General features: G+C 31.8%; 1 protein-coding gene across 1 annotated transcript in view; it reads right to left on the reverse strand.

Moving 5' to 3' along the window:
- Positions 1-605: 605 nt before the first annotated feature.
- St8sia4 (ST8 alpha-N-acetyl-neuraminide alpha-2,8-sialyltransferase 4) overlaps positions 606-25,074 on the reverse strand; it is a 95,436-nt gene continuing 70,967 nt past the window's right edge. The window contains exon 5 of the mRNA XM_005326133.5: positions 606-5,081. Within this exon, the coding sequence (XP_005326190.2) occupies positions 4,799-5,081 (283 nt within the window). The 3' untranslated portion in view covers positions 606-4,798. The remainder of the gene's footprint in view (positions 5,082-25,074) is intronic.

The following is a 25,074-nucleotide window of genomic DNA, read 5'->3' on the forward strand; positions in this document are numbered from 1 at the left end:
AACAGTTACTTATTGGTCTACAGAAAATTTCAAAATCACAGAATGCTGACAGAGACCTCATGAATTTATAGTTAAAATTTTCTTTAGAAAATATTGAAGTAAATGAAAACATGGATTGGCACATATGAAAAGTCATGAAAGAAGATTTAAGTATATAGTCTTTCAAAATCATCCCCTGGAAGGCCACCTGCAAAGAATAGCAATTTGCAGATGAAATCACAAGTCAAGAGGCAGTCCTTGAATATATATGTATAAGGAGTTATTGTCCTCTTCAGCCCTAAAGCTGAAATGACTCAGTTACTTTAGTCAGTGGGAGTATAATTTGGATATAAATGACCATCATCTCTGTAATGCTCCTCCAAAAACCAAAACCAAAATGTACTATACAATAAATTGTTAATGATTTTCTCATGTTCTTGTTTCTACTGATCTTATTCATATTTCTATGCAGACACTTTGAAATAAAATGGTTAGCCTAATTTTCAATGACTGGGGCTAAAGGGAAAGGAAGACAAAAACATCAACAAAAAATTACTAAAATGACCACCCAATATTGACATATTAAGTAGAACCAAGGTCTTTGATATAAAAGCAAGAGAAAAAAATTGAAAAAAGGAATTTAATTTATTTTACAATTTTACAAATGATGGAACAATAATACCCACTTGCTATACACAAATGATAGGGAAACAGTGTTTAACAGAATGAACCTGACAGAAAAAACCCTCATCTCTTAATTCCACAAGTAAATGATATAAGAAATTCTCAGTAGCAATTATCCTGTGCAGCAATGCTATCTCTGTAAACTGACTTTTTTCCTGCTATATACATTTGAAACACTTGTGCTTTTGCCTACACAAAGAAACAGTATTTATTAAAAGGTGCTACTTAAATGAGACACGCAGGCCTGGAGTCACAATCTGAAAACTGCAATTCAAATACACTGCCAGCTTGAAGACTTTTATTATTTTTTTTTCATTTTAAGAAAATGTGGACATACTAGTCCTTTATTTTAACTCTAAGTATGAACATAGAATTCAGTTTTAAAGTAGGTCTCTCTTAAAGCAGTTTAGTCACTGAAGTTTCAAAAGAACTTCTTTATTCCCAAGTGGTCTAATATCTCCAGGGTAGTTCACAGTGCAGACCCTGAAGATGTTAACATAACACAAATCTAGTGTGTACATTTTACAGACTCAGTGTGTATACATACGGATACACATATATAACATTGTATATATGTTACACACATGTCTATTTGTACTATATAGATATATCTATAGCACATATATAATAAAATATCTATTTCTAGGTGGGCTTTATTTGGATTTTTTAAAAAATCAAATACAAACAACAACCCTCACTCATTTTTTTTAAAACATTTGTATATTAATAATGTTTGATGGGGAAACTTCCAAACTTGACGAGATAACCACTAACTATACATAACTCTTCCCACACCCCTTCCACAATTACAGATAGTCCTTATAATAACCACATGAAAACAATTCTTTTATGAACCAAATACAACATTATGTGCATTATGACTAACTGGCTCAATTAGAAATAAATTACTTTGTTCACCCTTTTCCTGTGTAATAGCTTAGTAACTAGTCGGTATGTACACTACCCCTAGCATTATTTAAATTAATCACTTATATAAGCATATATGTAGAAATTCCCATTAATAATTGATATACAATTCATATGATATACAATACATGAAGACATTTGAATGCCCAGCACCTTCTTTCAGTTAGGAAAACTTCCACAGTAGTTTCATCAGTCTTGTGAGCTGAATCATTTAGATTTGCCCAGAAAATCTGTTACTGATTCACTTTTTATTTCAGCAATATAACATTAACCATAGAACAGGCGGGGTAATAATGATGAAATGTTTCCATGGCCTATCCATGTTAACAGCACAGTAACATTATGTTACCTAAACAGGAATATTTCACAATCAGCTGCCTGAGCATTGCCAGGTACATGGTTAAATCATGAAAAATAAGCAAAAAAAAAAAAAAAAAAAAAAAAAAAGCTGTAAGTGTAAGACAGTTTCAAAAGAAAGAAAAACCCTTATACTTCAAGTATGTATTTATAATTTGATTTTGCTCTGATCCCATTTGCCCCCTTGTTGGTTAAATGTCAACTCTTTGTTAGTCTTGCTGTTAGCCTTCAATGATCTCCTTGCCCTATCCTTATAAGAAGGCCACAGTAGGGGGAAGACAGATGGATAGGTATATACAATAGGGAATGAAATAGACTTGTACAGTTGTACAGTTGCCTTGTTTGAACACTGAATACCTTAATTGAATTCATTCTTGAGTATTGAAAGTTCCCTGAGATGAACAAAAATAGTCTCAGTCAATACTGAAGCCCTTTTTTTATGCTGAACATTTTCAGAACTGGGCAAGTATTTAGAGAACAGAAAGTGTAGGATAATAAAGCAGAGCGAAGAAGCTAAAAAGGCACTACCCAATACATCTATGAGATAAACATCAATGCACAGAAACAGTGAATGGCTGACATGTGTTTACTGTGGCCTTAAAATTGTTTAAGTACATTTGTTCAAAATGCAGTAAAAATGGCAAGGTACCTTGCTGTTGCTTTTAAAGACAAACTTTGAATATCAAGTTGGAAGATTTACTTGTGACTTCTACATTTCTACTGAATTCAAGATAAAGGCTACTGTAACAATTTATTATGTGCAAACAGTCCAAACTGAGATACAATTTTACTTTTCATTTATTAAATAAATCATACTTTATGAAAAGATTCTACTTTTCATGTTAGATAAATCATACTTTTCAAGTTTAACTTCAAAGCGTTTGCAATTTTTAAAAAAATTTTCAATAGATAAGAGGTTTAATGATAAAAGTACATTAAAGTTCTATTCATTTTTAGCTATGAATCTCCCATATGTATTCCATTTTGCTTTCTTAGGGACACAAGAATACTAGGAAAATATAGTCTTCTGTATCCCAATGATCTACCTTATTTTTTAAAATAATAGCACATATCATTAAAAATATTAAAAATCATACTATTCTGAATATCTATACCATGATAACATGAATATACATATATATATTTGTGTATATATATATATATATTATTCATGCTTTTATTCATCTCTCACATTGCCTTCTCTAAGAAAGAAACAAAACAAATCTATTCCTCATGCTATTTCTTCTTTCCTTAGACACCTTCCCCAAGAAACAAGAAGTCATGTAAGTTGGTTCATGCCAAAGAAGAAGTGAGAAAAAAGTGCTTCTGCTTTCTGAAGAAACAATTTACCAACAGAATTACCTACTGCTGCAGTATAAATTATAAGAAAACTAACTTACTGACCCAATCTGTTATATTTTATACTTTAAAAAAAATCACCTTATGAAAAACTTTAGTTTCTTTAAAAACACATTTAGGGGTAATGTGATTAAATTTACAGAAAACTATTGGTCAATTGAATTCACGTTAAGTACATAACACTGACACAGTTTCATTGTTAAACCTCTTAATCATCTCTGATATTAATCATGATATTTTTGCACTAAGTATGATACAAAGAGCATAACAATCTTTACCTTTGAATCACAGGGGAATATTAAACCACTAGAAGTTACATTTCTTCTATATCAAACTTTATTCTAAACTTATTCTTTTATTATATATATTTTTATTTTCTTGCTTACTCTTGATGCCCCTCTTTATTCTAAAGAGCAAAATGTTTCCACAGAATCATTATGAAATGAAGAGAATATGGAGGATTTCCCTCCAATAAAAATAAAATTTGACTTTGGAAATTTAAAAATATTTAGAAACAACTTTCACGTTAATAGCATAATACTATATTCATTTTGATAATGTATTACTTTCATAAGAGGAGAATGGTATGTTGTATAGAAAAATGAGCATAATCTTTGGTACCTAAAGTGCCTTTTTTTCCTGTTAATTTTACCATTTTAGATGATCTGGAACGTCTTTCCTTTAAAATGGTCCACTATTACTAAGTGGTACAGTTTAGCTGGTACCTTCTACACCACTGGAAATTAATCTGGAGGTTTAGAGTTGTGCAAAACAAAACTTAAAAATAGAAACAGTGTGATTGTTTTTGAAAATTGTGAGAACTTTAGTAATGATTACTTGACATTTATTTTTCTCATTCATTTGTATTTCCTATTTCTTTATCTCAGAAATGATTTCTGAGCATCGCAGTATCTAAATCAAAAGAGACTTCAGAAGACATCCCCCCATCCCCCCAAAAATTAAAAAACACAAACAAAAACATAACATTCATGATCAGACTCAGAGTCCTGACTGAAGGCATTTACTTGAGTTGTCTAATCTTATGGATTTCACTGCTCAAATTGTTCCATCTTGATTTCTGCTGATAAGGATGATTTAATTTCCCAAGGGCTGAGTTGTGTTCCTGGGTTCCTCTTCTCATGTGCTTTGCTTTGCAGCGGCAGCCCAAAATTGACGAACATATTTGCTTTGCTAATTAATGACAAATGCATTGTTTGATCTTGTAAACACTACTGATTATACATTCAAACTGTATTCTTAGTGGAAGTGGCACTTACTAGGACCCTTGAAGTCAAAATATTTAATTTTTAGAGCACTTTGCAGGTATTTCATCAGCTGGTAGTGGATTTCACATGAACTTCCTTTATCAACCTTTCAGTTAATTCGTGAATGCTGAAACCCAGCCTTGTTTTGGATCCTGTTTTCAAATCTTCAGAAGCATCTTCAGAACAGAAGTGCATATTCGGTTTGTTTGTATGTTTTAAAATGTGCTTTATTGCTTTATACACTTTCCTGTTGTCAATTTTAGAGCTCCTCTATTATGTAGCACATTTAACGTTTTGAATTCTAATGGCATTCTGTGAGGACTTGCATTGGAAAAGTACCTATATTTTAAGTCATCATAGTAATGATATTTGACAGCTTTTCCATTTAAATCCTTAGGGAATGGCCAGAATCCATACAGGTGAATTTCATCACAGAATCTTGTGGCAAGTGTATACATGAGGAGACCTGTGCTGGGTCTTTTGATGGGAACTTTGTTTGTTAGCCAGTAACTGGAAGAAAAAAAAAAAAAAACAATAGAAAAGTTTAGAGAAACGATAACATATTCTCAAGCAAGTACTTTCTATATAGAAAATTTTAAAAGCCCCTCATTTGCCAATATTTTGAATTATTACTGAAAAAAGTAGCATTTATGTATTTAGAAACTTATACTTTTATTCTATGGTTTCTTTATTTTCTTGCTTATTCTTGATGCCCCTCTTCTAGCTAGAGAACCTATAATCTAGGTAACTATTATTCTAGAATCACACATTCAAAAGTAACTACTAGCAAACAATATACTGAATAGAATTTTGTCAGAAAAGGTTAAATATTGCTGGGAATAGGCACAATTTTTGGATAGAGAATTATCCTTTTAGGAAAAATAATTTAAAACAATCACCTATAGATTTCAAAATATCTAAAAATCCAATCAAATAAATACTTTATCTGCACTATGCCAACTGATTTTTTCAACTCCAATTATAAAAATCATACTTTAGTAAAGCATACTAAAGCAAATTAAAAGTATTTTCTTAATGGAAGTAAGAATATCAAAAAACACAAATAAAATATAGTAGTAGAATCACTGATAAATATCACTTAGGCAGTTTAACATCTTGTAAGTGTAAATGTAGGTAAAATGTATTTCAGTGTTGATAAATATTTTATAGTACCAACTTATGGAGGAAAAGTATTCAAAATATTCATATCCATCACTCACATCAAACTTTATTGGCCTGAAAAAAAATGCAAACTCTCAAATTAATCAGTACTTCTGGAAGGCAGGGGGTTTCCAGTATTTCTTGGTGTATTCATTTTCTTAAAGACAGTGTCTACTGTGAAAACAGCTGAAAGGGAAAGAGTGTAGGTTTTCTCTTACTTCAAAAGTTGACTACCTATAAATACAACAAACTTAATAAACAATTTGTTAAATTTTTGTTTTCATTATTGTGTCTTAAGTGGAGAAATACATATCCTGCATACAAATGTAAATGGAAGAATACATTAGATCCTGTAATTGTTATATTTCATATACTTGACATTGATTTCACAAAATAATCTTTTTCTGGTTTTAAAAAAACTTCTTGGGGCTGGGGCTGTAGCTCAGTGGTAGACTGCTCGCCTTGCAGGTGTGAGGCCCACCTGGGTTCAATTCTCAGCACCACATAAAAACAAATAAATCGAAGGATAGATAAATATATTGTGTTCATATACAACTTATAAACATTCTTATGAAGCTTACAAGAGAAATCAAATATATCTTGAGTATTAAATAAGAACAATTTTGAAATGTTATTTTACATCAATTTTTTTAATAAAAAAAATAAATTACTTTCAAACTTCACCAGAAACATCCCAAACAGAGAAACCATATTTAGTTATTATGATACTTTGTGTTATCACCCCTTTTTTTCCAACCAGGATTGAACTTATATGTTTTCTATTTTTTTTTTGTCTTTTGAGAATGCAATGGGCTAAATATTTTGAGCTGTGAAAAATTTATTATAAACATTTTTATCACAAAATTGTTTTGAGAAAGTCTGTTCTCAGTAAAGATTCATAAGAAATGTTTAGAGAGGAACAACTGAAAATTTTCTTATCAAAAGGTAGCTGAGTAAATAAAGTATATTATATGTTGAAGATTAAATGAATGAAGAAATTACAGACAAAAATTCCATGCAAGGAGCATAGTGAAGGTCTAGTTTGAAGACTTTGAAGAGACCAATGTGGTCAGAAGATCCTCTGGCACTAAAATGTTGGTGTTCTTAACATGAAATCCTTATAGAAAAGTTTTACCAGTGATTTGTGTATGGTTACAAATGTCCAGTGATGAAGTTGGTTAATTAAAAAATGCATCCATTTATAAATTTGAAAGGTAAGCTAAGTCATTTCAAATGCAGAAAAATAAAATTGATTATTACCATCATGGAATGTCAATGTTGGAGATAATCTGCAGTATTATAATTATGCTAAATTATTTCCAAGGGGGAAAAAAACCATTAGCAGGAAATAACATGGTGCCTTACTATTTATATGGAACTGTAAGGTCTTATTATCATTAGATTCTTTCCATTTCTTAATTGTGGAAATTTCCTAGAAGTCCTTGTAACTATGGATAGATATTGACAAACACCAAAGCAATTTTTATGTGGAATACAAGATGGTAACTACAATGTCACACAGAAATATTCAAGGCAAAGTATCCATTTAAATTCTTCACACCAGTGTCAGAAATGTACAATCACTCAGACTTTTTGGATCCATGGCATCTCATGAGATATCACAATCAGAAAGCCAGAAAAGTGTCTTGAAAATGAAACTCTAGTGGCAAAGTACGCTATTTTAAAATAACAAGTAGAGGGGCTTTATAAACTTGGAGTATTGTTCCAAATATATTGATCTGTACATTTATTACAGGAGATTATTAATTTAGCTTTAGACACACTAACATAAGAAGAAAGCAAATTTTATGATGCTTGGCTTACAGCACTTTGTATAATTTCAATGTAAATCACTAATTCAATACAATGTGTTCTAGTTTTAATCTCAATTTTATATCTTTTACATGGTTTAAAATTTAGAAATATTTCAGCAAATAATGTAGCCATATATGTATTTATGTTATGTAAATTGGTTTTGGAACTATTAAAACAATATAGGTTCCCTGTGGATAATTTAAAGAAGAAATGTATGAAGAAGAAAATACAACTATAATACAACTACTTAGAGATAATTGCTGCTACAGCATCTCTGTCATTTCACTTCTCCAGCTGATTTGACTCTTACTATGTGTTTTAGTCATTCACAGATATATACAGGATGTTTTTCCATCAACTAGGCTGTTTTATTTCTGCTATTATTGCCTTCCTTTTCCTTCTCCCTTTTCCCCTGCCCCTTCTTCTCTTCTTTCTTCTTTCCTTCCTTTGTTCCCTCCCTTCTTTTCTTTTGCTTTATTATTATAATAGTCTCTCCTGATGGATGAAACCAATTTGCTTTGAATTCTGTGTGTAAATAGAACACTTACAACTTTTTTAAAAATGTGATATCCTCCATAGATCTTATTATTCCCAGCATGGAATCTCTGTCCTTGCTAAGCCAGATGTCTTATCTAATCTTCCTCCAATGGGATAATCCCAGCTCATACTTCAAACAAACTCAAAACTTGGAATGCCTCTACCTACCAGATCACTGTTTATGGTCAGAAAACATGGGTTTGGATCTGTTCTGTGATGGTTATTGGTTCTTGGAAAAGTTGCTTTACTTCCTTGAACCTCAGTCAGTGGCATTTTATGTGGAAGATTTTTGCAATAATGTAAAAGACATAGTAAATGTGAATAAATATAGCATAAACTTGACATGTAGTGACAGTTGAGTTCCAACATGTCCTATAACAACCCATTAATCAATCCCACACATAAATCCCACTTCTTCCTTGGAAGTATATCTTGGTAGAGAATTGTGGTGATACCACTGAACCTGAAAGAACATGTTTCCTTTGTTCAGAAACATAAGCATTTGTTTCTATGTCTTGGGGTTTCCTCCAGCTATAAGATTTTTTTTTTCAACTGGGGATTGAACCCAGAGGTGATTTGTCACTGAACCACATCCCCAGGCCCCTCTTTTTTCTTTTTCTGTCTTTTTTTTTTTTTTTAAATTTGAGACAGGGTCACAGTAAGTTGCTTAGGGCCTTCCTAAATTGCTGAGGCTGACTTTGAACTTGAAATCTTCTTGCCCCAGCTTCTCAAGCCATTGGTATTACAGGTGTGTGCCACCAAAAAAAATATATATATATATATATATATATATATATATATATATATATATATTGTAGTTTAAAATCTCCTTTCTTCACAAAACTGTAAAAGAGTCTTATTCCTCTTCTGCTTCCACCTCATCCTGCTGTTTCTTTATTTTCTTTTAGGCAAAGCCAAGAAGGTACTTAATAAATCTTAATCTTAATAAATGTAATAAATCTTGATTTTTAAAGACAGACTGTATCTCATCATAAAATTAGGTGGTAATCACCTGATGAGTCAAAGTATCAGATGGTTTCAAGCAAACACAATTTTAGAAAGAAAAGCAAAAAAATGTTACATTTAACAGTACCAATTAGATTGGTGAGAATTTATACTCAAAATATTGGTAAGAATGAACAATTAATTTGAATTTGTATTTATATAATGAAGCCTAAAACTTTATAAATAAGGTAATTTGCCTTGTAAAATATAAATGTTCTTCAAAATTTGATAATTCCTAAGAAAATTCAAAATATAGAGAAAGATATCTTACCATGCTAGCAGTTGTAATTTAATGTTATATTACATGTAAGTTTTTCTTCATGAGCTCAGAAATTCTTTCTGGTATATGAGATGAAGCAAAAAACATAATAAATATGTGTGTTTTTAATTCATAGGTGTCTCCTTTATTTCCCTTCTTGTGTTTATCTCCCACAACTCCCCACCTCCAGAAAGCTAACAGGTTTCATCCATTTCATGTCCCTTCTCATTAAGAATGGCATCATGGAGAAACAAACTAAAAAAAAAAAATAATTCTGTGAGATTTCACCTTTTTTATTTGCCAATATATTTTTTCATATAAGGAGTATAAGTGGATAAATTCTATAAAATAAAATGTAAGTCAGTCAATCCTCAATATACTGAAATGCAATGTCTCTGCTATCTGTTAAAATAACCATTTAGTTGGGTACTGCACCATTTGCCACTGGGCAAATGGTGTAATCCTAGAAGCTTGAGAGACTGAGACAGGAGGATTACAAATACAGCCAGTCTCAGCAACTTTGCAAGGCCCTAAGCAACTTAGGGAGATCCTGTCTCAAAATAAAAAATTAAAAGGGCTGGCCATGTGGCTCATTGGATCAGTGCTTTTTCAGTTCAGTCCCTAGCATCTAATAAGTAAATAAGTAGCCATTTATTACATTCCTAGTCTACAGTATACTAGACAAGATGAATGAAATTTTAAGTCCATAAAATAATACTATTTGTAAATTATTTTGGTAAAATTCATGATATATTTAAGTATTATTAGATGGCCATGCTACCACAAAAAAACAAAAATAGGTTGACAATCAGTTCTTTAAGAAAGATAGAAGCTCCAGTAAACTGTTTACTAAGAATAATTCAATCAATCATGAATTAATCCTTACATTATGCCTGAAAAGCAATAATAGATACATCCAAAATATTTTTCTGATGTAAGGAAACAAAGGAAAATGGTATATTTATTGTGACTTGGAAAACTAACAGTAAACTCAGGGATAAAATGATAAGCAATTCACTCAGAGTCAGTGATGATAATAATAATTAATTGAAGTGTACCAGATATATTTCCTCTGTACATATGTCCCTTTCCTTTCTTTTCTTTTACATTTACTTCTCTGCACAAAGTCATGAGTAGCTGTTATTTCACAGAGGAGGACCCTGAGGGTTGGTGGACAGGGAAGGTTAAATAAGCAGAATATGCTTCTAGAAATTGCAAGTCACAGGATCAGAATGTAAGTTTACACCTACCTGCTTGCAATGGTTTCAATTTTCATTAACAAGAATTTGGACTCTTCAGCTTCTTGAGAACATTCAGTTTGAAATAGCAAGTCTTTTGCTACCATTTTCACATACAGTTCATTGGGTAAATAATAAAGATCTGTGTAGCATTATGATGATTAAGAGACCAGCATCAATAGTAATGCTTTTTATACATAGGACTTTTTTGACATTTTTATTTCAAAGGTAAATATGACCTGACTAATACATAGGACCCGTTTTTCCCAATGTACACACTCAGAAAGTGTTTGAAGTCAGATGAGGATTTTTTGGTTTCAACATATAATTTGCTTAACCACATTGCAAATGCCAGGGGCAGTGACATTGTATCAAAGCATAAGAATTTCCCTGCAGATATGAATAGTGTTCCTTAAAGTATTTTGAAGTGTCATTGAAATGAAAGCAGACATTTGTAACCTCACAAGTCATTTATCAATATTTTTCCTGTATGCCGTTTGTATGCAGAGCTCTGTATTAATTAGGAGATAAAAAGAAAATAGGCAGAAGCCCTCCATATAATCTACACAAAGTTTTATCAAACTTTAGAAGCCAGATTCATCAAAAGTAGAGGAGTCATGGAGAAAGGACTAGGGATATTATTTTACACCCAGTAATCTGTATATAGTCTATATGAGAATGTGAATTCTATAGAAGTCTATTCATAGACAATCTCTACATTGTATTTGGTAAATATGTAAGCTATTTGATGTTTACCATAAGGAACCAAGCTTTGCTCTTAGCTCTGATAACAATCCTTTTTTTTTTTTTTGATGTTACTGTGAACATTGTCAGGTTGACAGCAGATAAAGGGTTAAGAAATATCAGATAGGCCTATAGTCTACTGGTTTTACAAAGTGCCTCATATTTTATTAGTTAACACATAATTCTCATGTTTGTGATATTAATAATTTTTTCTTTATCATAGTTTCAAAGTACCTTTACATGATCCTCATAAAATGTTTTGATGTACGCTATAGTATACACATATATTCTCTGTACTTCATAGAGAGTAAATTTGTTGCTCAAGAAGTGGAATCACTTATCAATCTGTTCTGTCACTAAATATATTGACAAGCTGCAAAGGACTTAAGAGCAGACACTGGGTAGTGGGAAGAAAGGGTTACCAATTTGTAACATTTTGGTTTCTGTGGTGTGTGTATGCCTCACACTGCTGATTTCAAACTACTAACCTGACCTCAGTGCACACTTCCTTGGGAAGAGATACACAATCAACTGTAGCAAACTAGTACAAGTCAGCTTTAGCCCACCACTGACAGGAAAGAGACAGGAAATCTTGCTTCCGACCCATAGCGCTACAAATTTTGAACCATTACAAAAAGAAAAAAAAAATCAACATTAAGTAAATTTTCCTTACAAAAAATTTCCACGTATTAGTTGTTTACTTCATTTATAAAGAGAGAAAATGAGGTGGATGGTATAACTATCTTGTTTATAAGCATATTTTTACTATATATTAATAGAAAGTTTTAATATTATCACCTAAAGTAAATGGAGGAGATGCATGACATTTCTGTTTTGTTTTGTTTTGTTTTTCTGATAATGGTTAGCACACAGGAGGTACTTAATATACAATTATTTATTCTAGTTGACATTTTAGAGATTTATAGTGTTAGTAAAATGGAACACATACAATATTCAGTTGTGGTAAAACATTGGAAAAGGTAGAGTCTGGGCTGGCTCTAGTTGTAACTAAACATGTAATGTTGATCAAGTCTTCAAAGCATATTCAGTTCCATTTTACCCCAAAATAAGATGAGTTTCTTAGTATGGTGTCACCACATCTAAAACTTTCATTTATAAAGAGTCATAAGGAATCCAAATTTAAATTGTGGGAGTTTGGAGTTTATCCAACTGCAGCAGGAGTCTAATCTTTTTCTTTAAATATTTTTTTAGATGTCTATAGACTTTTATTTTATTTATTTATATGTGGTGCTAAGACTCCAACCCAGTGCCTCACACATGCTAGGCAAGCACTCTACCACAGAGCCACAACCTCAATCCCAGGAGTCTAATATTTATATATTGCTCCTACTACGTAATTACTCCTATTTCATCTGACATAATGTGCAATATTTTTCCTCAGTCACATTATATAGGTATTTGATAAAATCATTCCTACTGAAAAACTTTCAACAGTGTTTCCAGCTTCTTATAGCGCTTGTAACTAAAGGTCATTAAATATTCTCCACTCAAAAATTCATGAAAATTAAATTTTTATTTTTCTAAAACTTGAAAAATGTTTCATTATAACTTCAAGTATAAAGATAATGAGAGAGACTGATGTCACAGGACTATTGAATCTTTTTGAGAAGTGAGAGAAGTTAAATAAAAATACCCACAGGGAATCCTCTATACTTCATTTACATGTCAGAATCCTGAAGGGAACTAAAATGAATCTCTCCAAACTACATAAATGACTTAAGTTATCATATTTTGGCTAGATTTTGATAAAAGTTTTTTTTTTCAATAGTCATCATCCACAGATAGATTCTAACTGTATTTAAGAAAATATCTTTGGGGAATTCTCAAAGATAATTTCAAAAAGACGAAACTGGTAAATGGCAGCTCCAGCAAAACATAAAATAGATGTCAAAACCACAAGTTTTAATGACCTTCTCTTTTAGCCCAGTTTAATCTTAAGAGAAAACTAAAACTCATAATCTAAACTACCAGAATAAGGAAGTAGTGACCTACAAAAAAAAAAGAACTTCTGGAAACAGAATGGGCAGGATTTTTTAGAGCATGTTGAGGGAGTTAAATGGGACTCACACTAAAAGTGTCTTGTGCACATGACTCTTGTGATATAGGTTCACTTTTTAAAAATCAGAGATTCTGGAGACTTTATATTTTTCCTATTAAGATTGAAAGGAAATCGTGTAGTCATTCCTCATAGGGCATGGAGGCCTACAAAGACAAAAAAAAGGGGGGGGGGATTGAGATCTAGGAAACCCAGAAGCTTAAAAAATAGATTAGACAGTGGAAGCTGGAAATGATGGAGATGTGTATATACGCATGCACCCTGTTCCTTACATTAACATTTAGTCCACGCTGCTGATTTCAAGCTACTAAACTGACCTCAGTGCACACTTCCTTGAGAAGAGAGGCAAAATAAACTGTAGCAAACCAGTACAGCCAGCTCCAGCAAACCCCTGTCAGTAAAGAGATAGGAAATCTTGCTCCTTCCTGACTCTTAGCATTACAAATTTTGGACAAGAAATTCAGAAAGTAAACTTTTCTTACAAAAATTTACACATATCAAACTTTGAGATTACACTTCCACATTATCCGTTAACAAAAGGATAGTGTCTTAATAAAAGTCTATTTTATTATGAAAACAAAGTATAAACAACTCTTCCAATGGCCTGATGATTTCTTTTTTTTGTTCAGTTTTGACTGCTTACAAATAGACCTGCCCAATTTACATTAATAAGTCAGTTTACATTAACCTCTCAGATAGGAATATGCTAAAATCATTTCAAAAGTTGTAAAAGGCCAACAAGTGTGATCTATATTATAGTCAATAATGCAAAATTCTTGCTAACAAACTGTGCAAACTAAATATCAGCCAAACACAGAGTTATCAAAACCAAGTAAAAGAACAGAATTATGATAGCCATAAGCAAATTCTAAGTCAATTCCTTATGGCTTTCCAGCAAGTGTAAGACTAATAGCATTTGAGAGGATAGATAAATGTAGACATTATTCTCTATTTCTTTCCGACCATAAAGGATCAGGTGCTGAAGGGACTGCCTATTTAGACAATTGTCTTGTCATTTGCACAATTTTATGACTCAATTTCAGGGCTTTCCATGAACATATAACTTGAGAAAGGGGCTTCCAGCTGAGGAAAAATCCCTTAAAGGAATGATGCTGAGGCCAGGGATGCAGGTCTTGAGAACTAAATTATATTACAAAGCTGCCTGTCACTAGAAATACAGTAAATTCTGATCCACAAATTTATTAGAGGATAGTTTAAGTTGTCATTACAAAAATCTTTCATATAAAATATGACTCAGCAAGTCAAATATTAGTAAAGACATATTTTCCTGCCCCCAAGTCAATCTTTATTTCATGTTATGTCAATCTAATAGAACCAATATTAATCTTTCTTTCATTTCTCCTTTTTAGTCAATGCTGGTATCTTTGACATATTTTATATAGAATCATTTAATTTATAAATAACATTTCTAAAATCGTATCTGAATAAAAGAATATAGAGAATTTTTTTGAAAGTAATGTTCTTCTGAAGAAAAAAATTAAACATGCAGCTGAAAATACAATTGCATTATGGAATATGCTATGTTTTACAATGAAAAATAACAAAAATGAAAATAATACTGCAACAATCAGACACTATGTAACAATCAGACACTATGTAACACTATTATTTTTCCCATTATTACATTTCTCAAAATATTCAGTTAAAATGTATTGTTGAAAAATAAAGTTTGGCACTTTTATCATGCTATTTACAAAAGCTAAAATAGATCATAGACCTAAATTTAAGGGTTAAAACTCTAACAGGAAAATGCAGGATTGAAGCATTTTGTCTTTAGGCAAAATCTTCCTAAATTTGACAATAAAAGATCAAACAACAAAAGAAAAATGATAAATTGGAATATTCAAAATTAAAAAAAGATTTGCATGCTATTATAAAAAGGAGAAAACATCAGTAAACACATCTTGTAAGAAACTTGCCTCCAAAAAACACAGATGACTTTTGAAAATAAATAATAAGAAGATATAAAAACACAAATGTAAAATGAAATGGAATCTGAATATATGTTTACCAAGATTATAATAAATAAATGGCCAATATGAACATCAAAAGATATTCCACCTATCAGCATCAAGGAAGTATAAATCAAAAACAACCCTAGTTACTCCACATCACGTTCAACCACAAGAATGCAATCCTAATTGAAATAAATTATACCATATATATATATATATATATATAATATGTCAAAATACATTCTACTGTCATTTATATCTTAAAAGAACAAATCAAAAAATTAAATAAAGAAAGAAAAAAAACACAATGAGATACTATTTCATGCTGTCTAGAGTGGCTATAATAAAAATATTCAAATAATGTGTTGATAAGGATATAATGGAATTGAAACCCTCATACATTGCTTGGTGGGAAGGTGAAATGGTAAAAGCCCTTTTGGAAAATGGTCTAGAAGTTCCTCAGATGATTAAAAATAGAGTTAAAATATGATGCAGCAATTGAATTCCTAAGCAAAATTTCTCCCATTATCCAAACTCTAATTATGCTCCTATAAGCCCCTTCTTAACTAAATCTCAACATTGGCCTTCCAGCTCCATCCTTTGCTGAGTCCAGTTGTAGCAAAAATCTTGCTAAACTTATATAGTGAGAACTCTTCTACTCTTGATAACTGAACATGACTGATCTACTGTCCAGTTACTCATTTCTTGTCGAAATCCTTTACCTGTTTTTAGAAAGAATTCTATTAGGCCTGTTTATTAAGAATCTCCCTGCCCTCCATGTCTCCTCTTAGTGATTTTTTTTATCCCTCTTTCTATTCCTTGGCTAAAAATCCCCACTTTTCCTTCTAACACATGAAAGTGAGCCCAGTTATATTTAACTAATCTTTTCTCCTGTTATTTTGAAATTTTTTTCCTCCTTCACAAGTCTCAAGAAAATTGAAAACTCAAGTCCAGCCAAAATTATACACTCAAATACTTATATAAAATTACTATTAATAGAAAAAAATCCAATTTTTAATTAACTGATGAATGAATAAATAAATTGTGGTATATCCCTAAGATATAATATTATATGATGATTACAATGAAGTACTCAGCCCTGCTAAGAACCATACAAATCTTGAAAATATGATAGCAAATGAAAAGAGTCAGCTACAAAAGAACACCTAGCCAGGTATGGTGGTGCATTCCTGTAATTCCAGTGGCTCGGGACATTGAGGCAGGAGGATCATAAGTTCAGCAACTTAGCGAGGCCCTAAGCAACTCAGTGAGACCCTGTCTCTAAATATGATAAAAAATAGGGCTGGGGATATGGCTCAGTGGTTAAGTGCTCTTGAATTCAATCCCCAGTACCCCCCGCCCCCCCCCCACCAAAGTGAAGAACCCACCTCATAAGAATCCATTTATATGAAATATCTGAAATAAAATAGTTCATACAAACAGAAAGTTAATTACTGGTGGCTAAGAACTGGAGTTGAAGCTCAGGAAAAATGGGACATGATTGTTGATGAATACAGTCTTTTCCTTTTTGTAAATAAAATGTTCTAAAATTCATTATGATGATAGTTAAACAACTCTATCATTAAACTAAAAACTATTTAATTATACAATTAAAATGAATGAATTGTATGGTATGTGAATTGTATGTGAATAAAGTTAATTTATAAAATTAATTTATAAATAAAGTTAATTTATAAATTTATAACTTTACAATAAATAAGTTTATTGTAAAACTTCAATATTGAATATATAAACCTCATATTGGTAAGGAGATAAATTACTGGATCAAGCATTATTTTCTCTTAATGTTATTAAATGCATTACAAATTTCAGAAATTGCTTATAGGGAATTATAATCCTTAAGAAACTGAACAATAAATAGTGCTAAAATTGAGATTATCCATCTTTCAATTATTTCTCTCTATATATTACATACATGTTATATGTATGGTTTATTTAATATTAGAACATTTTTTAAAATGAGAAATGGAAAGATTAACTCAGAAGTATGAATGAAATTGACCCTATTGTACTGTATTACTTGCCAGCTTTTGTGCATGAAAAACCCTAGAACTCAAAATGAATTCAGCTGTTAGAATCCAAACTGAACCTCTTGTTTATCGTCAGAGACTTGGCTGGTCCTTCTTATGTGTGTGTGAGGTTCCTGAGCTATAAATTTTGGTTAAAACATCTTACCTTCTGAAATGCTGGAGGAATCAAAAGTTAGCATATAAATAATAGTTCAGTGAATTATCAATATACAAATGAAATTTAATATGTCGTGTTACTATTACTACATTAAGGAAATTCAAGCCTGTTAGCTATGTAAATGTTCATAGAATATTCAACCAGTGAATCTGAGTTTAGCTTAGTGTAGCTCTTGTTTTGTTTAAAAATTTTAATGAATTACCGCCTACATTATACAACTAGAGCTTGAAAATCAGCTGGCAAAACAAAACAAAACAAATGAAACAACAAAAAAACCAATAGTTACTTCTTTTAGACTTGATGAATTTTAAAAGGCAGGGAGACATGATCATGAAGTATCTATCTTGAATGTGAACTACAATTTCACTTACTCTAGCAATCATGAAATTCATATAAACTTGGAGTACTAAGACAACCATCTATTTCATACAATTTGTTTTCTTTCAGCTACACTGATATAATAGAAATTCAGCAATGAGAGCCACAAAGTTTTTTCTCAGACTCTTTGAATAAGAATATAAGTTGATGGAGATAATTAGCTTGGACTTTATAACAATAAACTTAACAAGGGTGAAACACAACTTTCTTCAAAATGAAAATGTGATTGAAATTGCTTTTTGTTATTTTTATTGTTCAAGAGGAATATTTCCATAATAAAGCATCTCAAATCACTTATTTGATGATTGGTTCTATGTAAGGGGAAAAAATCTGAAGGCAGGCAATCTGTGGGAGTTGTCTTACAAAGTGTGTGTACAGTACTCTTGACCATCTGTTTCCCTCTGTTAGTACATTCATGTAATATTGTTTTGTATGCTGACTCAAATTTATTGTATAAACTTCCACTGTGCATGCAACATGCATAGAGTGCAGAAAACAAGAGATGAATCTGTAGAATAAAGAGGTTCAGGGAAAAAAATAGACTGTCAGAGAATAAATTTCATTTAATCATTAGAAAAAGAGAGTAAATTTAAAATATTAAGAAATGTCATGTTGAATCTCTAATAGCATTGCTTAACTAATAAAACATCGCTAAAATCTTTTTATTGCTGTCTTAATATCTCTCCTTTTCAAATAAAAAGGATAAATGAAATTCAACACCACAGAAGACTGAAAAAACTTAACATTAGTGGGAACTCTAAGAACAGTCCAGAAAGTCTTTCATTTTGTGCAATGAAGAAAGCCTTTTCATTTCTGGGCTCATAATTGTATATCAAAGCTAACTCAGAAATTCAGGGAATAATTTATGTATCTGAGCAATATTATAGAATCTGAGGCAAATAACAAAATGAAGGTAGGCCACCCCATTCAGTTCCTTCATTAACTAGAAGAATGCACACAAAGAGTTTCTCAAAATAGCATGTATATGAGAGATTTTGCAAATACTATCATTATTCAGCTTTTTAGAGCCAGTGATTATTCCCTGAAAAAGGATTAAACATATGACTTTCTAGAGTAGAAGTGAAGCAGCATGATAAATATGGTTGTTTTGATTAGGTTCAAGTTATACTATTTAACTTACCTTAAAATTCCAAATATTATTAAAGAAAGACATGAGGTTTTATGTTTTCCGAAGAGGAAAAGGCTTAGAATAACTTTGAAGATGGTTTATGAATTCTACATAAACTCATTTTGTAATATTTACATTAGACTTTCTAAACCAGTGCTGTTGAAATAACAAACATAGAAATAAGGAGTGCATTAATGGCTATCTTTAATCATTCACATTTTGGCTATTAAATTTTTTTATGTAGCACATGGAGTTTCCAAATTCTCAAGTGCCCTATAATTCAGTTATCTCTTCTAGGCCAATCAGCAATTGGATTCGACTCGTAGGAAAGCTAAGAATACTTACTATGACACTTCTTTTCAAATCAAGAAAAACTAGGTCAGTAACAGATTCTAGAAGTGCAGGACAGTTACTAAACTCTAGACATTAAAGGGTCTTTAAGCTTGGGAACTGATTATTGTCAAGAAAATTATGCTGTTTATAAATGAGGTTTCAATTTATGAATAAATATACATTTTCCAACTACAGAATTAAGATCTGTCTTAGGTGGATACTTTTGTCACTTTGTATGTTTTATATTTGGAAAAGGGGTCCCGCCATGTTTCTCAGGCTGGTCTGGACCTCATGGACTCAAGTGATCCTCTTACTTTACCTTCCAAAGTAGCTGGCACTATTGGTATATATCTCCACACCTGGCTTTTCTGTAATTTTTGTATTTTGTATTTTTTTAAAAATATACTTTACCTAATTTGTAGCTTGTAAAGAGCATTCTTCAATCCTGAATTCCCCCAAAGCCTCAATAGGACTTACTGTATTTGGGTCAAATAATTCGGATAATTATATAAAATATAGTTCAGAAATATAAACATCTCTTCCAGGATAATAGTCCATTTGTTTTTCACTCACCATTTCACCAGCACTTCCTGCATTTTCAGCACTCTAGTGTTTTGGGAGACTATTCTCACCAGAGTAAAACACAGGCTATCCGACTAAAGGCTAGGGGAAATCTAAACTTTTTTTTATATGTAGTATAAACTAAAGAAATATGGAGCCTATTAAAAAACTAAATGGTGATCTTCCAGTTTTTTTATTGTCATACACCCTGGCCAGTATCCCTGTTTTCTGTTTCCTTTCTATCTTAAGAGCTGACTGCATATTCCAATGTGGGAAAACACTGGTCCTTTACATCAGAAGTTCCACATAAGTTTCAAATTTCAGTTGATTCATCAAAACACAGCTAGTTCAGAAAGGGGAAAAATTACAAATTGCTTACATCTGTTCAACCTAAAATATTATTCATGATCTGCCAGTGATGATGGCTAAACCATCTGGGGAATATGATAGGTGTTAAGGGGAAAAAAATCTGTCACACTGCATTGAAGAAATAGCATGTGTAAAGACCTCAATGTTATTCAAGAGTTCAGTGATGGCTTTCAGGTATTTTGGGATATGCAATTTCTACATTTAAATTCACACAAACTACAAGCACTTTTGTACTGAATAGTTAACTAATCATAACATAAAAAATTTAAAAAATACTTTTAAATAAATTAATGAATTATCGATTTAAGATTTAGGAGATAAGTGAATGAAATGGCTACATATTATCCTTAGGCATTAGGACATTTCATTTAAATTAATAAAATGGATAAATATATATTACAGGTTTTCTTTTAACTGATTATAAAATATGTAGTATATTATATATTATTTTTACATAAATAAATATGCATAATAAAATAGTTCACAGAATGACATGTAAGTAGATATAAAAAGATAACTATATGTCTACAGTTTACTATATAAATGTATATATACACACATATCTCTTATGCATATTATAAGCTATGTAGTCGACGATAATTAGTTAATTTAGTTAAAATAAAAAATAGTTTGGAACACTGAAATATTTTTATTTGTAGTGTTAGCTGAATCAAATGTTCTCTCATCCTATTTTATTGTATCTATTGGTTGACAATGTAGGTATGCAAAATTCTAGAGAAAACCCTAGCTAAGATGAGTAATTTTTATTTGAGAGCTATTAGAAATAGTTTTATCAAGAATATGCTTTTACATTTCAGGAACTTTTAATATAAATCTTAAAAAGTAAGAAATTGCCACCCAAATTGCTTCATTACTACTAATCTGGGTGCATCTGTGAAAACCTGAGTATTAGTTCTTTGTTGGGGAGAATAGTTCATATGAATCCTAATTTTATTCACTCATTATTTTGACATTGACAATACAAATTAGGAGTTTTAAAACTTTATTATAAATTTTGTGCTTGTGCTATAAATTGATAATAGTATGGAAACAATAAGCTCAATATCAATAAATAATCTCTCTTTTTGAGATGTTCATTAAAATAGCTTGAAGGATCTATAAAATTTTTTCCTTCATTGAGGGAAGAGGATAGAACTGCATATCTTCAATCTGTTTGTCTTTCAAATGTTCCCTATCCTTCTCAAATATAGAGTAGAAAAAATATGCCTCCAGAAAATGTGTGGCAATGAATGACTTGAGGAGAAACTGGGGTCATTTCCACTCATCTGCATATTTAATATAGAACCTAATGTTGAAAAAAAATCACATTGAAATATGTTAGGAGCTGTGCATTTGTATTCATTCCACCATGGAAACAGTTTGAATGTTTTTCTCTGGAGACTTATGTATCAGTGGCAGCTGCATTGCCACAATATGCTGAAGTGGCTCATCTTGACAGGTCATATCCTGGATTTCACATTCTGAATGGCAGCTGGGGGATGCCAGAGAGTTTCTCACAGTGGGTTGGCTCTGCATTTAATAAGTCCCTCTCTGGCCTCAGAGACAATCTGCATGTACAGCCACAAGTAACTGCAAGAAGTCCAGGATATCCCTTTATCTCTCTACCTAGTCCCTAAATAGCAGTGACATTCATTACAGCAATCTCTTCAGGTCTGTAAGAACAGCCTTGAGTGTCTTTTAAGATCACAGTTTTATTGTAGTACTCTACGCTACCTGTGTTTTATTGTAGTACATGACCCTGATACTAGATTCAGTAACAGCATCATGTACACAGTTGATAAGCACTGGCTAAGTTATTCAAGTTTCAAATTCAAATAATGCATTTGTCTGCTTTTATGCATGCATATACAAAAATGTATAAATTGAAGCACAAATAAACCATCTAATGGTTCTCAGAAACCTCACCAATCAAAGCAAATCTGTGCTTGCAACTATAAAACTTTAGTCTACTTCCATTTACTAGTAAGAAAATTACCTATACTAGGAGAACCTTTGATTCCTGGTACATTGTGGCTGTTAGTTTTCATGTCATGGAAACAGTACATTGTCCACTGAGGTCTGCATAAGCCAAGTGCCTTGCAAATCTCTAATGAGGAGATGGGTAATAAATTGATATGTGTTGACTTGAGGAGTATTTCCCTCACTCTTTCAGGGTTCCTACTTGGTGCCTGGCAAGCAGCTTTTGAAGCGGTTCACTCAGAGTGCCTGAGATTTTGCAGCACCTAAGTCTCCACTTTTCTTTTGAGATCTTAAAAAGCAATACTTTTTTGAAAACCTCTCTGAAAGCTGCTCATAGTGGCATCAAATCTTTTTGTGTTAGATGGAAACAGGTTGAGTTTAAGTACATCTTTGCAAAAAGGCTCCTCTCAGACCAAAAGTATAGATTGTGTCCTAGGATCCTGTGTCTGCAGGATTCCAGAGACATCTAGGATCACTTTCACTGGTTAAACCTATACTGTGACTATTGACAATTTAAGCAGAAAGTTTCCAGAACTCTAGAGGAGTCAGTGGTTTACATAGGATCTGGTAAATTCTTAGTCCATAATAAATGGTTCGAGAAAGGCAACATACTGCTGAATTAATTGAGCAAATAAAGTATTCAGCTTCTTCAAAGGCCCAGTTCCCTGTGACACTTTCTTATCAGGTCTGAGACTGAGAAGAATTTTTTTAATGGCCGAATTACAATAGTTAGGAAAAGAACAAGCTCTGCCAAGTGAACAAGAAAATGACTATGAATTTTGATACAGACAATATTTGAGCCCAAAATATAGTCCAGTGACCATTATAAAGGGTATTGGAGTAGGCATCTGTATGTTCATGGGTATTCCTATGTCATACACCTTTACCTATGAAATGGTTAATGTTCTGCACAAAGATCCTCAGTGGGCATGTGCACTTGCTCTCGCCTCACCACTGTGCTCTGATCTCTGAGGATAAAAGCCCAAGGAATCCTAGGGCATGATAGAGCTCATGAGCCTCTGTGGAACTCCAAGTAGAGCAATCTTCCCTCTTTTAACCCCCTAACCCCCCAAAAAAGAACTAAAGAAAGAAACCAACTATCTTTAGGCGTGGTCCTTGTTTTTTTTCTTTTTTTTTTTCATCACATGGCTTAGAAATGTAAACACAATTCTTTTTCAAATATAAACAAATATATCCTCTTTGATCCACTTATTCCTTGTTTCCTCCAAACTATTGACTAAATACTTTGGTAAATCTTTTAATTTATTTGAACTTTCTTTTTAGCCTAGATTCTATTTGGCAGTAATAAAGAAAGGTTAAAAAAAAATAAAGGATATTGACAGTGATCCATTTATAGTGAAGGAAAAAAGTCATAAGTGAATAAGAAAACAGACATAATGAATTCTTGTGCCCTTAACCTCTAAAGTTTTTGACATACCCAGAATATCTTTTACAATTAAAACAACATTTCTATCTGCAACCTATTTTTCTCTAAGGAAAACTGACTTTGCTAAAGCACAATTAAACAAGATAAAAAAGTACTATTATGTTGCATTTTTTATTATTTATGTTATATTTTTTATCAGTACAGTCATCCAATTTTTTCCACAAACATGCCAAAATGAAGATAAAGTGTTCATGTGTCCCAGTCTCAAAGCTATGCTACTATTTCTAAAATTGTTATTTTAGAAGACCTTTTCTAAGAAGCAAACAAGTAAAAGGCAATGAAGCTCAGCAAGATGGATTCTTGCACAGTAGTTATGGGTACTCTTACTGGAGCCAGACTGATGGGGTTCAAAGCCACTACCATTATTTATTGTGTGAGTTTTGACAAGGTATTTAACTTTATTGTACTTCATCCCATCATCAATAACATTGGGATAGAATTTAACTAAAACAATTGTCATGGAGACGAAGTTAAAATTGTCATAGTTCTTCAAATACTGCCTGGAGCATAGTTAGCAATATAGTATTTATTAATGACTATAACAGCCTGTGCTGTCCCATTTCAGCATCACATTTTTTAAGCCCAATTCATTTCTAACTTATAAACTAAGCATATGAAACAAATAACTATGTAAAACCTATTTGATTATTATGAATTCAGTATATGTCTCCAAAGCTTTAGCGGACCTATTTTATGACTTATAGTATCTCTGGATGGGAATATATTATAAAAAGCTTGGAAATTCAGTCAAATAGTCAAAAATGACATGGCAACTCAGTATTGTGCTATTTAGACAACTCTGAATGTGCATTTTGTTTGTGTGAGTGCACGTGTGTGTATAGGTGCATAGATATCTGAGACATACATGCACAAATACAGCTAAAATTATTCTCACAAAAGATACAAGGCTGGGAATGGTGGTGCATGTCTATAATCCCAGCAATTCAGGAGACTGAGGCAGGAGGATCACAAATCTGAAGTCAACGCTAATAATTTAATGGGACTTTCAGCAACTTAGGGAGACCATATCTCAAAATAAAAAATAAGAAGGGTTGGAGAAATAGCTCAGTGTTTAAGTGTCCCTGGGTTTGATCTTCAGTACAAAAAAAAAAAGCAAACAAAAAGATACATGCAATTTTTTTTCTAAGAGGATTAAGCAAATAGTCATATCTATAGAACTATGCTTGCATATGACTTCTAATATAAATATTCTATTTTATTAAGATTGCTTAGGTTGTAAATATGTACAATGTTTTAGTAACAAATTACTAAAATATATTATGACC

Source organism: Ictidomys tridecemlineatus, chromosome 1 (assembly GCF_052094955.1).
Source record: "Ictidomys tridecemlineatus isolate mIctTri1 chromosome 1, mIctTri1.hap1, whole genome shotgun sequence".
Taxonomy (NCBI): domain Eukaryota; kingdom Metazoa; phylum Chordata; class Mammalia; order Rodentia; family Sciuridae; genus Ictidomys; species Ictidomys tridecemlineatus.